The following is a 15,907-nucleotide window of genomic DNA, read 5'->3' as shown; positions in this document are numbered from 1 at the left end:
CGAGCCTTCAGATTTTCTTGTTTCAGGCAGTGAACAGTGAGTACAACATCAACGATCGCTGCTGGGAAGAGAGCCGACGCAGAGCAAGGGACGTATCGTGGCGACAGCTGCTTCAACATCCTGATAATTTGGTACGGAGTACGTTCCACTCCCTTCAAACCTTGGAAAATAGGGTAAGGCTAAGGAATCTCACGGTGAGGAGCTGTTGTGCTCTGAAAGGGCTGCCTGATGGAATGGATTGTCGAATTTTTATGGCTGCAGTGACCGGCTGCAAAGATGTTTCAGACAAGGTTGTGAGTATTTTGACCTGCTATTCTCTATTTGAGAAAAGCAAATGGTTTCACGGGTAAATCTGATCCATACCATTGTGAATTTACTATTTTAGAAAAATATCATTACTATTTGTGAAACCGACTAGGTGCCACTAAAATTTTATAAAATTCTAACAATGCCGCTGTTGTCCAGTTTTCCATCATGTTCTTTTCTTCCTCTCCCCGTTGCCCACATGGAGGTTGGCCGACGAGCTCCGGGGAGGCTAGTCCGGTGTGCTGGGGCCATCAACAGGGTGGCAGGAGGGGCAGCGTGCAGTCGGCGTGGAGGGACAACGGGGAGCGCTGGCAAGCAACGGGAATTCTCTACGGTACTGCTGGTGCAGTAGCAGTGGCTGACGTGTGGGCAGCAGTTCTACATAGGATTTGCACTCATGGCATCAACCCCACGCCCCCACCCAAACACAACGCAGGCAACTCATGATTATTCATGTCAAGCATGCCTCAAGGTCTATACTTTGAATATATCCAAGTATCCAACTGGATAATGACCTATGACATGTATTTCAAGAATCAAGAATGATGGATGCTGGTCCAATGCAGGGGACAAACAACCTCCTCAACTCTAGAGATGGCTTAGGGTGTGTTTAGTTTACGCTAAAATTGAAAGTTTGGTTGAAATTAAAACAATGTGACGGAAAAGTTGAAAGTTTATGTGTGTAGGAAAGTTTTGATGTGATAAAAAAATTGGAAGTTTGAAGAAAAAGTTTGGAACTAAACTCGGCCTTAAGGTGGCTGAAGGCATCGCGATCGACAGTGAGTTTTGATGGAACCACAATAAAGAACGTGTCCTCGACATTGCAGTCAATATCAGGCCTACCATTACTATCTACTCCTTTCGTCCCTTAAAAAAACGAATCTAGGATCCGATGTGACACATCCTAAATACTATGAATCTGAACAAATATATATCTAAATTCGTAGTATTAAGATGTGTCACATTCGGTACCAGATTGATTTTCTATGGGACGGGGAAAGTAGATCGAGACAGCCTGCCAAGAGGTAGAGAAGACCACAGGGGCCTTAGCCTTCCTACCTAGGGAGCGACACTGGCAGCGTCCCGTCGGTAGAAATATATCGAGGGGAGAGAGCCAGAGCCCTTGCCTCGGCGTGTCCTCGTGAGGCGTTACAAAACAGGACTCCATGCATGTCGTTCACCTCTTCTTGCCCATGAGAAAATGTTGGCTGCAATGTACTTTCTCTGTTTCATAATGCAAATCATTTTAGCATTTTTCACATTTATATTAATGCTAATGAATCTAGACATATATCTATCTAGATTTATTAGCATCAATATAAATATGAGAAATGCTATAATGACTTACATTATGAAACGGAGGGAGGGAGTACTAAACTGCTCGGGTTAGCTCCTTTGGCAAAGATCCACACATAAATAGAGATCGAAGGGCTACATATCAACTAAATATTGTATTAATGCTTGGGGGACCCTTGTATCACTGTATGAGATTTACGCGCTGCTGCAGAGTACCATTACTACTCCCTCCGTCTCAAAAAAATACAAACCCTGGTTTCCGTGCTTAACGTTTGACCGTTCGTCTTATTTGAAAAAATTATGAAAAAATTAAAAAGACAAGTCACGCATAAAATATTAATCATGTTTTATCATCTAACAACAATAAAAATACGAATTATAAAAAAATTTCATATAGGGACAATTAAAGTTGGACACGGAAACCTAGGGTTTGCCTTTTTTTTTTTTGGGACGGAGGGAGTACTTAGTAACTGATAACAGCAAACACACCATACTTATATTGTATGGGATGCCATTCGCCTGTTTTGTGGCAGGATTAATTTAATTACAAACACTACTCTGGTGTTTGTAATTTAATTTATATCCAACATGATCTAGTGTAGGCATATCGGATATCATTTTTTTCTCTAGAATTAATGTTTGTGTCTGGATTACATATTTATCAAGCATATACTTCCCCCGTGTCAAATTATTTATTGTTCATAGTTCCTGAGTCAAATGTTTCAATCTTTGACCATCAGTTTCTATACACTTATATTGTTTACTATCATAACATTTATATTTTCAGATTCACATTGAGAAATACTTACATAGTATATATGATAATTCGTATGTTAAGATGGTTAAAGAAAAAAAATTAATGATTAAAGATAGACATGCTTAACTTAGGACAAACATGACAACAATAATTTGAATCGAAGGAAGCATGTAAATTTAGATTATAAGCATGGATATATCCATCTTGCAGTTCCATGCTCTTGGAGAAGAACAAGGGAAAGCCCTCTCCATACAAGCTTAGATGATTAGCACGATATTAACGGTCGTTAAGTATAAACTTTAACCGTCAACTCATATATAAAAGAACTAAAATATTACATCAAAATTTAGTGAGTGGGAGTGGAAGGTAGTGGCGGAGGAAGCACAATGTGGTGGTGCCCGCCGCCGCTGCCGTAGCCATGGCGGTGAGGAGGCGGGGGTGGGGACGGCTCGAGGATGACCGAGAATAGGGCAGCTGATGCCGACGACAACACCCCTAGTATGTCGACGAGCTCGGCAGCGCCACGACACCCATCCTGCCACCGTCACGTCTCCATCAAGCAACCAGCTCGGTGACAATGGAGAATAGAGAGGTAAGCGGGGCCGAAGAGGCCATCGACATCGGCGATGACCTCGCTGCTCCCTCACCAGCCTCCATACTGCCGTAGGATTTCTTTTACACCGGATTTGTAAGTTGGGGGTTAAGATTTCTGGTGCGATTTAAGGATGAGGTTTAAACTCGGTGGAAAGATGAGGCCTCAAAATTCCAACAGAAAGTGACGGAGAGGGAAAGAGGAGATGGCTTGGGCCGAGCCGAAGAGAGGAGGATGAGGCCCAACATGAACAGTTCAGTTCTATAATTTCCAATGTTTTCAGGCTCCATTAGCTCATCTCACGCGGCCTTTGCTGGTCGCTTACTCGCATCCAGCATCCCATCGATCGGCGCGTGCCGGCGGCAGCGGCGATGGCGACGGTGAGCAAGCACACGACATGGAGCCCCTCCTCATCCCTCGCTCAGGTCACGCCCTCTCCCTAGCCTCTTAGGGCCTGTTCACTTTAATAAAAAAAAACCTTGGTAATTTACTAAAATTTTGGCAGAATTTTTTTTTATAGTTACTAAAATTTAACAACAAAGTAAATATAGTCAATTTTTAATAACTTTACTAAAATTTGATAAGGTTGAAAAATAACATCAAAGTGAACAGGCCCTTACTCTCCCTCGTCATCATCATCGCCCCGCTCCCGTGGGACTTCAGGCGCGCCGCGTTCGTGCACGTAAGGTGCTTGTAGAAATGCCTCAACTACAGACTTGCTTGCACTTGCAGCATTCTGCGTCGTCTTGTCTGTAGGTCGATGATTTCGTGTCAATCTGGCAGCCAAATCTTGGTATTGATTTTGCGGGGGGAATCGACGTGATATATATTCATTGAAGCTTTTCACTCTCTTCTTTTGATTTTTCCGGTGCAAATAAGTACTGTAAAAGACAACTTTTACGGTGATCTAGCATTTCCTACTAAAAACAAGTGCGCCTAGCTAGCTGATTAGGAGTACACTAGTACTTGCTTATCATCATCAGTAGGAATTTCGGAGCAAGACAAGGCATCGCCGTGTCCATTCAACCAAGCGTGCTTTACTGCTTTCCATTCTTTTATACTCCCTCCGTTTCAAAATATTTGACACCGTTAACTTTTTAGCACATGTTTGCAGCGGCGTATCTAGGATTTATGATATAGGTGGTCCGACTTAACAAAAATAAACACTATAAATGTGAAAAAAATGTAATGATGGTAATATATATAATACAAATACAAAATAATAAAATAGACCAAAAGTGCACCATGTTATATATATTAATAAGACATCTTAAAACATATATAAATTTTAATTAGTAAAATTCAGACTTAAACAAGTTTATATGGCTAGAAAAGTTTGAAGAAAATTACCATACTACTACTTTTTATAAGGTCTACTTCTTCTAACAGTGGCCATGAAAGTGTCCATTATATTTTCTTCATTCACTTTGAAGAAAAACATCCCGCTTAATGAATGAAAACATCCTGCAATATCTTCATCTTTTTTATGCAATCTACAATACAATAATACAATTTAGTATCAAATTCACAAGTTTTAAAAGTTAAATATGAAAATTGAAGAAAAAACAACACAAGTTTTCAAGACCTAAAATCCTAATACCTGCCACACCCACACGGCATCACAGCCACATGCCTGCCGCCTGCACGCTGCTGGAGTTCTGGAGTCTGGACGCCGAACAGAAAAAGAAATCGCTGATCCCGGCGGCCGGCGCCGACGGACCGGCCATGACACACGCGGCATGCCACTGAACAGAAGCGCTGAAGGCTGATTCGCCGAAGTGGCGAGCCGGCGTCCGGCGATGACGGTCGACGATCAGGTCATCAAAAATCGAATGAGTGAGTCGAGAGGACAGAGCAGTCGCGCCATCGCGGTCATGGCGCGGAGGGCAGAGACGCCGTTGCGGAGTCGCGGACTCGATCTCTATCTCGCTCGATCAGCGCTCGCGGTCATGCTCCTGCCCACCAATCTTGCGGCGGAAAACAAGGCGTGATTGTTTTGATCGCTAGAAGGAAGACGGCTCGTCGCTCGAGTCTTGACGCTGGCGCTTCGGTCTGATCTGGTATCGTACAAGTTTTTTCTTTTCTTTTTTTTAAAGAAACTTATACTACCTAGTTGCGCCGCAAATTTTTTTGGGACCACCCGGACCACCCTACAGATCCGCCGGTGTATGTTTGACCATTCATCTTATTCAAAAACTTTTTTGTAAAATATGTAAAATTATATGTCTACATAAAAATATATTTAACAATGAATCAAATGATAGAAAAAGAATTAATAATTACTTAAATTTTTTGAATAAGACGAACGGTCAAACATGTGCTAAAAAGTCAACGGCGTTAAACATTTCGAAACGGAGGGAGTATATAACAACAGTAGTAAAGCGTGCTTAGCCAGGCTAGCTGGACGGCCAAAAATAATTTTGCCAAAATAATACTATCACCTTGACTTCACCTTGACTTACATTACGATTCAGATCATCGATCACTCGTCCTCTTTTTCGCTACTAATTTCCTTCGCACATCCAGCAATCAGATATCCTGAGATAGACAGAGACAGCACAGAAGTAAAGAAGGCCCGTTGTCACTGTCAGCTAGTGCGAGCTGAGTAGTGGTAGAAGCATGGCAGAATCGCTGCTCCTCCCGGTGGTGCGCGGGGTGGTCGGCAAGGCGGCCGGCGCGCTCGTCCAGAGCGTCACTCGCATGTGCGGCTTCGACGGCGATCGCCACAAGCTGGAGCGCCAGCTTCTGGCCGTCCAGTGCAAGCTGTCCGACGCCGAGGCGAAGAGCGAGACCAGCCCCGCCGTGAAGAGGTGGATGAAGGACCTCAAGGCCGTCACGTACGAGGCCGACGACGTCCTCGACGACTTCCACTACGAGGCACTGCGCCGCGACGCCCAGATCGGCGACTCCACCACCGACAAGGTACTCGGCTACTTCACGCCGCACAGCCCCCTCCTGTTCCGTGTTGCCATGAGCAAGAAGCTGAACAGTGTCCTCAAGAAGATCAACGAGCTGGTTGAAGAGATGAACAAGTTTGGCCTAGTGGAGCGTGCAGATCAGGCAACAGTACATGTGATCCATCCTCAGACGCACTCCGGCCTCGATAGCTTGATGGAGATCGTTGGCAGAGACGACGACAAGGAGATGGTGGTGAATTTGTTACTTGAGCAGCGATCCAGGCGGATGGTTGAGGTGCTACCCATCGTAGGGATGGGGGGATTGGGCAAGACAACACTTGCGAAGATGGTGTACAACGACACAAGGGTTCAACCACACTTTGAGTTGCCCATGTGGCTCTGTGTCTCGGATGATTTCAATGTTGTTTCTCTAGTAAGATCCATTATTGAATTGGCTACCAGGGAAAATTGCACCTTGCCAGACAGAATCGAACTATTGCGCAGCCGTCTACATGAGGTGGTAGGCCGCAAAAGGTATCTACTTGTTCTTGACGATGTTTGGAATGAGGAGGAACATAAATGGGAGGAGATGAGGCCGTTGCTGCATTCTGCTGGTGCTCCAGGAAGTGTAGTACTTGTCACAACTCGGAGCCAGCGGGTAGCATCCATAATGGGCACAGTTCCTGCTCACACGCTATCATACCTAAACCATGATGATTCATGGGAATTATTCCGGAAGAAAGCATTCAGTAAAGAAGAAGAGGAGCAGCAGCCAGAGTTTGCAGAGATTGGCTATCGTATTGTCAAGAAGTGCAAAGGGTTACCTCTTGCTCTGAAGACAATGGGAGGCCTTATGAGTTCCAAGAAGCGAATCCAGGAATGGGAAGCTATTGCAGGAAGCAAGAGTTGGGAGGATGTTGGGACTACAAATGAGATCCTATCCATACTAAAACTGAGCTATAGGCACTTACCACTTGAAATGAAGCAGTGTTTTGCCTTTTGCGCAATCTTCCCAAAGGACTACCAGATGGAGAGGGACAAGTTGGTCCAGCTCTGGATAGCGAATAATTTCATCCAAGAGGAGGGGATGATGGATTTGGAAGAGAGAGGACAGTTTGTTTTCAATGAGCTAGCGTGGAGGTCCTTCTTCCAAGATGTAAAGGTAGAAAGTTTTCATGTCGGGATTAAACAGACTTACAAGTCAATTACATGCTACATGCATGATCTAATGCATGATCTAGCAAAATCTGTCACAGAGGAATGTGTTGATGCGCAAGACCTGAACCAGCAAAAAGCCTCGATGAAAGATGTCCGCCATCTGATGTCAAGTGCCAAGTTGCAAGAGAACAGTGAATTATTTAAACATGTGGGACCTCTTCACACATTATTGTCACCATATTGGTCAAAATCATCACCACTACCCAGAAATATCAAGAGATTAAACTTGACGTCTTTACGAGCATTGCATAATGATAAATTGAATGTTTCTCCAAAGGCATTAGCAAGTATAACACATTTGCGATACCTTGATATTTCTCATTCTAGTGAGCTAGAAAATTTACCTGATTCAGTATGTATGTTATACAGCTTGCAAACTTTGAGGTTAAATGGTTGCGAGAAACTTCAGCATTTACCAGAGGGTGTGAGATTTATGAGCAAGCTCAGGCACCTTTATCTTGTTGGTTGTCATAGCTTGAAAGGCATGCCACCAAGAATTGGTCAGCTAAAGAACCTCCGGACTCTTACCACATTTGTTGTGGATACCAAAGATGGATGTGGGCTTGAAGAACTGAAAGACTTGCATCATCTAGGTGGCCGACTAGAACTGTTTAATCTGAAAGCTATACAAAGTGGGTCAAATGCAAGAGAAGCCAATCTCCATATCCAAGAAAATGTAACTGAGTTGTTGTTGCACTGGTGTCATGATATATTCGAGCACAGTGGCCGTGACTTTGATATCGATGTTGTTAACAACAAAAAGGAGATCTTAGAGTTCTCTTTACCTCCTAGCAGGCTTGAAACATTGCGGGTATGGGGTTCCGGTCATATTGAAATGTCATCATGGATGAAAAAACCCCAAATTTTCCTATGCCTAAAAGAACTCCACATGTCTGAATGCTGGAGATGTAAGGATCTACCACCGTTATGGCAGTCTGTCTCTCTTGAGTCCCTGTCTTTATCCTGTTTGGATAATTTGACCACATTATCTAGTGGCATTGACATGGCTGTTCCAGGATGCAATGGTTGCCTGGAAATTTTTCCAAAGCTGAAGAAGATAAATTTACATTACTTACCTAACTTGGAGAAATGGATGGACAATGAAGTAACATCGGTGATGTTCCCTGAGCTCAAAGAATTAAAAATTTACAATTGTCCAAAGCTAGTGAATATTCCAAAAGCTCCTATCCTACGAGAGCTGGATATATTCCAGTGTAGAATTGCATTGAACTCACTCAGCCATCTTACATCACTTACCCAACTCAACTATGTTGGTGACTGTGGTGTTTCTATGGATTTGGTAATACCAATACGCTCTTGGCCATCTCTTGTGACATTAGAGCTAACCTCTTTATGGAACCTGCTTCTCCCAGAGGAGCAGCAGACGACCATGCCCCCTCTGGAATCAATTCGGAAGCTGAGCATACGGTATTCTAGTTGTTTCTTCTCACCTAATTCGTCAAACTGGCCCTTTGGTTTCTGGGATTGCTTTGCATTTGTGGAAGAGTTGTCGATAGCGTCATGCGACGATCTTGTCCATTGGCCTGTGAAGGAGCTCCGTAGCTTGAATTCCCTTCGTTATGTAAAAATTAATGATTGCAAGAATCTGACCAGTTCATCATCAGAAGAATTCTTATTCCCGTCCGGTCTGGAAACGTTGTACATAGGATTTTGCAGTAACTTATTAGAGATTCCCAAGCTCCCTGCTTCACTGGAGACACTGTGCATCAATGGATGCACTTCTTTGGTGTCTCTGCCACTAAATCTTGCAAGACTTGAAAAGTTGAGAGAACTTAGATTATTTTATTGCTCAAGTCTGAGAAATTTGCCTGATGTTATGGATGGCCTCACTGGTCTTCAGGAACTGTGTGTTCGGCAGTGCCCTGGGGTAGAGACACTGCCACAGAGTCTTCTTCAGCGACTGCCAAACCTCAGGAAGCTAATGACACTAGGAAGCCACAAGTTAGATAAGCGATGCAGAAGAGGAGGGGAGTACTGGGAGTATGTCTCTAATATTCCATGTCTGAACATAGACTTCATAGAAGAAAGACAAAACAAGGGGTTTGCAAAGAGATTCCTGCCTTGCTGCTCAGCTCTCAACTAAGGTCTGCCTACATGCACTACCTCTTTTCTTTTTTTTTTTCCCTTCTCCTCCTTGGATTATGTAAGAGTGATTTTACGGTCATTGAGGAGATACCATATTTTTCTAGTGTAAAATATGGTACCTCTCAAGGACCGTGAATTTACTCATTATGTAAATGTAATGTTTGTGTTCCTCTGAATCTGAATATGTGATAGGTGGATAGCAGTGAACAACTCACACATGATGCGCAATCCAAGGGCTATCAGTCCCTCACCTTTGAACCTAGATCAGTAGTGCTAAATGTTAACCATTGCTTGCTCAACCAATAAAAATGGTCAAGATCACAGATTGCAGTCAATGAATCCATATGCCATCTGAAGATTGAGCTAGACATCACCATTACCAAACACTGCATTTGCTTCGAATTTAGACATAAAATTTATTTATTTTAGATAATGGATTAAAAACCTGCCTCTACATCCCACAGGATATACACAGCCCCAAAGATACATAGTCTGAGCATAGAATTTATTTGCATTCCATTTAGATTGTAAAACACAAAAACAATCCCAAATTGCACCTAGCCATCATAGTTTTGCAAGCATACGTCCTGAAAAACAGCGAAGGGTCTATAAAGTAAACCAGCAAACAGGTAACCATGGTAAAACCGCTCAAACCAGACACCCTAAAATCTTATAGAAATCCTCCTAATTCTCTCATTCTCACGTCATATGCAAACCTTAAACATAAATACAGAACGAGTCTCCTTAATACCATCGGATGCAACCCTTCCAATCTTTTGACAACAACATCAAAGTCGCGTCCAAACCTTGAAAATCGCTGCAGGAAAACAAATCGCGACCAAATCCTAGAAACCGCTGCAGGAAAGTAAATGGCATCCAAACCCTAGGAACCGTGAACTTGTAATACGACCAAGCAGCAGCAGGAGTAGAGGTGGGAGAAGGAGGAGGAGGTACCAATGGTGAGCAATCCTCTCCGCCTCTTCACCGAGCATCTCAATGAGCTTCCGCCAGGGCTCGTTCCGCGACCCCTAGTTCACCCCGGGAACCCTCGGACCACCGCAGGTTTCCGCTCGCATGCCGCGGGTGCCGGCTCGCGCCACTGCCCCGTACGGAAGCCATCGGTGTCGGCGGATCCAGCGCGGCGGCAGACGAACCCAACATTGAAGCTACTAGGCCGTCGCCGGCAAGGCCAATCCGGCGGAGAAGTCCGGGCAGGCAGGACGCGGCGAGGGGATGGGGATGAAGACGAGGACTTGGAACGAGAAGACCATATACTAGGAGGGGGTTTCTCGCAAAAAGTCGTGGACAAGTGTTGAATTTTCAGAATATCTTAACCGTCTGGATCAGATCGGACGGCCCTTATCCTTCAGAAGTTTGCAAAAAGTTCAGGAGTTTCGGACTCTTCAGAAGTTCAGATTTCTCTAAGATTTTAGGGTGTCTGGTTTCTATAATCTTCAGAGTCTTCTCCTGTCATCGACATCGCTATCGCTGTGTACTTCTGATTTCTGAACCACCATGCTGGGCTGTAATTAAGCCGATATGCAGTTGGTTATTGAATAATAGTAATCATGTCATGCATGACTGGTTGATTCTGAGCCATTCCTTGGGGAGTTCTCCTTCTGTGGGTTGTTGCGTGTTACGATGACGGTTGCAAATTGTGTTGTATTGCAAATGTGGCGTTGAAATTCTTGTTATTATTGGCTATTCATAAAGCCTGAGATCATAGAGTGCATGGTTTTTCTTTTTCTTTTACAACGGAAGTAGACAATACTCCATTTAAGTAGTCTACATCAAGATAGAACATGGTATCTCTAGTGCAATCAGCTGAAAAAACTGGTAAGTATATCTCAACCCGCAAAGAAACTGAGATTTGAATGTACAATGCAAGAAAGTCAACTATCAAATGAACAATCGAACTGTGACAGCCAAAAAAATATAAGCTTGCCTCTTTGCTTTCCTTCGCGCGTCGAGCAAGCAAACAGCCTGAGAGAAAGAGAGCGAGAGAAGTTGCAGCTAATTAGTGAGCAGCATAGAGCCATGGCGGAATCGCTGATCCTCCCCATGGTGCGCGGGGTGGCGGCGAAGGCAGCCGATGCGCTCGTCCAGAGCGTCACCGGCGCGTGCGGCGCCGTCGACGACGACCGCCGCAAGCTGCAACGCCAGCTGCTGGCCGTCCAGCGCGCGCTGGCCGACGCCGAGGCGAAGAGCGAGACCAACCTCGCCGTCAAGCGCTGGATGAAGGACCTCAACGCCGCCGCCTACGACGCCGACGACGTCCTCGACGACTTCCACTACGAGGTGCTGCGCCGCGACGCCGAGGTCGGCGCCGGCAAGGTACTCGGCTACTTCACCCCGCACAACCCACTCCTGTTCCGCGTAATCATGAGCAAGAAGCTGAGCAATGTCCTCGAGAAGATGAACTAGCTGGTCGAACAGATGAACGAGCTTGGCTTGTCAGTGGATCGCACAGAATCACCACAAGAACTGAAACCTCCTTATCTCCAGATGCATTCTGCTGCACTGGATGAATCAAGTGACATTGTTGGCAGAGACGACGACAAGGAGGTGGTGGTTAAGCTGTTGCTGGATCAGCGATATGAGCAGAGATTGCAGGTTCTCCCTGTCATCGGGATCGGGGGTTCAGGCAAGACGACGCTCGCCAAGATGGTGTACAACGACACGAGGGTACGTGACCATTTCCAGCTGAAGATGTGGCACTGTGTTTCAGAGAATTTTGAAGCTGTTCCCCTTCTGAAATCCATCGTTGAATTGGCTACAAATCGAAGATGTCAAGTGCCTGACAAGGACACCATCGAGCTCTTGCGACGGCAGCTTGAGGGAGCCATTGGTAGCAGAAGGTTTCTGTTAGTTCTTGACGATGTATGGAACGAGGATGAGAACAAGTGGCAGGATGAACTAAGGCCACTCTTGTGCTCTGCTGCTGGTGGTCATGGAAGTGTTGTAGTGGTCACAACTCGGAGCCAACAAGTAGCATCTATCATGGGCACCATGAGATCCCATGAACTAGCATGTCTGAATGATGATGATTCATGGGAATTGTTCTCAAAGAAAGCATTCAGTGAAGAAGTACGAGAGACAGCAGAATTGGTCACCATTGGAAGACTTATTGTCAAGAAATGCAGGGGGCTTCCTCTTGCTCTCAATGCTATGGGTGGCCTGATGAGCTCAAAGCAACAACTCAATGAATGGAAAGCCATCGCAGACAGTGCCAGAGACAAAGATGAAATACTTTCCATGCTTAAATTAAGCTACAGACACTTACCATCCGAAATGAAGCAATGTTTTGCCTTCTGTTCCATATTCCCAAGGAACCATGAGATGGACAAGGAAGTCTTGATCCAACTGTGGATGGCAAATGGTTTCATCCAAGAAGATGGAATAATGGATTTGGAACAAAAAGGAGAATACACCTTCCAATATTTGGTTTGGAGATCCTTCCTCCAAGATGTCAAAGCAAAGAAAACTCTGGACCATTTGGCAGAGCTCCAGCCGTCGACCATTCTACAAAAGGAAATTATGGACAAGGCATTACCATATGAGTCCATTGGTTGCAAAATGCACGATTTGATGCATGACCTAGCAAAAGACGTGGCAGACGAATGTGTAACTTCAGAACATGTACTTCAGCACGATGCATCTGTCAGAAATGTCCGTCACATGAATATATCTAGCACTTTTGGTATGCAAGAAACTATGGAAATGTTACAAGTAACATCATCTCTCCGTACTTGGATAGTGCCATCACCCTTGTGCAGGGATCTCAAGGATTTAAGCCTGGCATCATTAAGAGCCCTTGTAATTGAAAAGGGAATCTTCCATTACCATTCGGTTATGTCTAACCATGTGATCACTTATTCGAAGCATCTACGATATCTTGACCTATCTATGTCTCAAATTGTTATGTTGCCAAGTTCAATATGTGTGATGTATAACTTACAAACATTGAGACTCAATGGTTGCAGCTTTCTAAAATATTTACCGGAAAGTATGGGAAAAATGAGGAAGCTCCTCCATCTTTATCTTCTGGGATGTGATAGTTTGGTGCGGATGCCACCAAACTTTGGTCTTTTGAACAATCTTCGCACTCTAACAACATTTGTTTTGGACACTAAAGCTGGTTGTGGAATTGACGAGCTCAAGAACTTGCGTCACATTGCCAACAGGTTGGAACTGTACAATTTGAGAAAAATTAATTGCAGGAACAATGGAATAGAAGCCAATCTCCATCAGAAGGAAAATCTAAGTGAACTACTATTGCACTGGGGTCGTGATAAAATTTACACGCCGGAAAACAATGCCTACAATGAGGAAGAAGTGTTGGAGTCACTTACACCTCATGGTAAGCTCAAAATTTTAGAGCTGCATGGATATAGTGGCCTGAAGATCCCACAATGGATGAGAGACCCACAGATGTTGCAGTGCCTAACAACTCTCCGCATTTCCAACTGTTTAGGATGCAAGGATCTATCAACACTGTGGTTATCGGTCTCGCTTGAGCATCTGCAGTTATCCCGTATGGATAATCTAACCACAATGTGTAAGAACGTTGGTGTGGGAGCTGAAGGATACACCATCCCTCAGCAAGTTTTCCCAAAGTTAAAGTCTCTGAAACTAGAGTTGTTATTTAGCTTGGAGAAATGGGCAGAAAATACTGCAGGTGAGGCTAAGAATTTGGTTACATTTCCAGAGCTCGAAATGCTACAGATCATTCGCTGTAGTAAACTTGCAAGTGTCCCAGACTGTCCGGTTCTAAAAGAACTGGACAGATTTGGATCTTATATGCTTGCAATGAACGAACTCACACATCTGACATCATTGTCCAAGCTCAATTACGTTGCAAACAGTCTTTGTGATTGTGTGAGCATGCCTTTGGGCTCATGGCCATCTCTCGTAGAACTAGTTCTTAGATCTTCAACACACATTCCAACCACTCTGCAGGTGGAGGCAAATCAAGGCCAGCTAGAATACCTTCGGAGTTTGAGTCTAGTAAACTGCTTCACGGCTGCATCCGGCTCATCCGAAATGCGTCTTGGGCTCTGGAAATGCTTTGCCTTTGTGGAGGTATTGCATATTCATATGTGCCTCAGTCTTGTGTGCTGGCCAACTGAGGAGTTGACGAGCTTGATTCACCTTCGACACCTATATATTGAGCACTGTCATAGACTTGAGGGAAAAGGTTCATCATCCGAGGAAAAATTCATGTCACTGTCCCATCTAGAGAGGTTACACATACAAAACTGCTACAATCTACTGGAGATCCCAATGCTGCCTGCATCCCTGCAGGATCTGCGGTTAGAATCTTGCCGAAGATTGGTGGCATTGCCTTCGAACCTTGGAAATCTGGCCATGTTAAGGCATCTTTATTTGATGAACTGCTATGTCCTGAAAGATCTTCCTGATGGGATGGATGGCCTCGTTTCCCTTAAAATTTTGGAGATTCAGGCATGTGCAGAGATAGAGGAATTCCCACAGGGTCTCCTCCAGCGACTTCCAACACTGAAAGAACTGTCCATACAAGGGTGCCCTGGATTGGAAACACGGTGCAGAGAAGGTGGTGAGTATTTTGATCTTGTCTCTTCCGTTCAACGTATATGCATTCCAGCAGCAGCGAAAACAGAAATGGAGGAGGAATCAAGGTCTGGAATCTAACCTGAAGAAGCTTGTAAAAAGGCTCATCCCCTCCTGCTGACTCTCAAATGAGGTGCATACGCTTTGCTCTTCCATTATCTCACTCTTGTCACCATGCAAAGGTCCAGAATTGTTTCCATGCTTCTTCTTCCATTATTGTCAAAGTGTGAGAATAATGATTGTGGTAGGATATAATTCACTCTAGATCGTATCCTTTTGTTGTTGGAACTGTTTCTTAGAAGAACAGATTGTTTCAGGCTGAAGACACCTCCAGCTTCACCACTGTTTCCTTCCATAGAGATGGAAACCAACACCTCTCTTTTTTTTTTTGGCTGGGTTGGCCGAAAATAACTCCTGTCAAATGGCTTTCCAGAAGGAGTTACCAATCTCTCGGCCAGTCAAACCTTCAGCTTCCAGGGTATATACTATCTGCTCTGTAGTCTTCTATACTGAATGCTAAAGATCCTAGATGCCAATTTTCTTCCTCAATTGCAATACACATTTCTAGAATGTATTTGTTCATCAAAGAGCTTCTCTTGATCTTGGTATTATCCCTGGCAGCTCTCAGGAAAGACAGGGGCAACAAAAACATTACTGAGATCAATGTTACCAACACCTGACTCTTCATCAAAGAAAAACATATATAGAGGGGCTCCAGCTCCATCGTCCATCTCCAATGAGAAGAGGTCAACTTACGCAGCCATAATGAGCAGACACCAGAAACCAGTTGCTGCAACTGCACCTACAGCTTCTACTTCAAGTAGAAATGCACCAAGTTACACTCTGACAGATGCTATGTAAGCCAAGGTAGTAGTACAAGTGCACTCAAGAAAGTGATGAAACCTGAGCTCCCTTGCAATGCACTGAAGAATCTGATCAAAACTGGAACCTTTTTTTTTTTTGGAAATTTAAACTGGAACAATATTGACACGCCGTGCACCATCGACAGCGAAAGGTTGGTATAGAGATTCAACGTTAGGTGCAGATGATATAGGAAGTGGCAGCACAAGAAGGCAGGCATGCCCACCTGCTGCAACCAGAGGCACCAAGGAGCTGCAGTTAGATGGTAAGCAGAACAGCTGAGGA

The 15,907-nt window shown here is 44.4% G+C and overlaps 2 protein-coding genes across 2 annotated transcripts; both read left to right on the top strand.

Annotated features, from left to right (window-relative positions):
- Positions 1-5,570: 5,570 nt before the first annotated feature.
- Positions 5,571-9,170, top strand: LOC127783149 (putative disease resistance protein RGA1). Its single transcript, XM_052310391.1, has one exon. It carries the CDS (start codon positions 5,571-5,573, stop codon positions 9,168-9,170), a length of 3,600 nt encoding a protein of 1,199 aa, XP_052166351.1.
- Positions 9,171-11,209: 2,039 nt separating this feature from the next.
- Positions 11,210-14,842, top strand: LOC127783148 (putative disease resistance protein RGA4). The gene is given in 2 exon segments (XM_052310390.1): positions 11,210-12,640; positions 12,683-14,842. Coding segments are annotated over 2 exon segments (3,591 nt in total).
- Positions 14,843-15,907: the final 1,065 nt, after the last annotated feature.

The sequence above is a fragment of the Oryza glaberrima genome, chromosome 8 (assembly GCF_000147395.1).
Source record: "Oryza glaberrima chromosome 8, OglaRS2, whole genome shotgun sequence".
NCBI classification, from domain to species: Eukaryota; Viridiplantae; Streptophyta; class Magnoliopsida; order Poales; family Poaceae; genus Oryza; species Oryza glaberrima.
The sequence above is the reverse complement of the archived record's forward strand: the minus strand, read 5'-3'. Positions and strand labels throughout refer to the sequence as shown.